This window comes from Phaethon lepturus, unplaced genomic scaffold, assembly GCF_000687285.1.
Source record: "Phaethon lepturus isolate BGI_N335 unplaced genomic scaffold, ASM68728v1 scaffold17457, whole genome shotgun sequence".
Lineage (NCBI taxonomy): Eukaryota > Metazoa > Chordata > Aves > Phaethontiformes > Phaethontidae > Phaethon > Phaethon lepturus.
The window spans coordinates 25,068-25,322 of record NW_010552719.1 but is presented as its reverse complement, the minus strand read 5'-3'; the positions used below and the strand labels follow the sequence as shown (position 1 = coordinate 25,322).

Genomic DNA, 255 nt, shown 5'->3' with positions numbered 1-255 from the left:
CACATTGCCAATGCCACACGGGAGCAGAACGACTTCAGCAGCGTAAGTCGGGGCCAGTGGGCAGAGGGACCTGCACAGGGGCAGCCCTCACCCCCCTTCTCATGCCACCGGCAGGAGAGCGAAGAGTGGATCCTGGTGGGACGGGTGATAGACCGTGTCTGCTTCTTCATCATGGCCTCCCTCTTTGTGTGTGGCACTGTCGGCATCTTCCTGATGGCTCACTTCAACCAGGCACCCGCCTTGCCCTTCCCTGGG

General features: G+C 61.6%; 1 protein-coding gene across 1 annotated transcript in view; it reads left to right on the top strand.

Annotated features, from left to right (window-relative positions):
• The window catches only part of CHRNG (cholinergic receptor, nicotinic, gamma (muscle)), a gene marked incomplete at both ends in the record, with an annotated part of 3,984 nt that extends 3,735 nt beyond the window's left edge, over positions 1-249 (top strand). The window contains 2 exon segments of the mRNA XM_010291310.1: positions 1-42; positions 115-249. The exon segment at positions 1-42 is cut by the window's left edge and continues 26 nt beyond it. Of these exon segments, the coding sequence (XP_010289612.1) occupies positions 1-42; positions 115-249 (177 nt within the window).
• Positions 250-255: the final 6 nt, after the last annotated feature.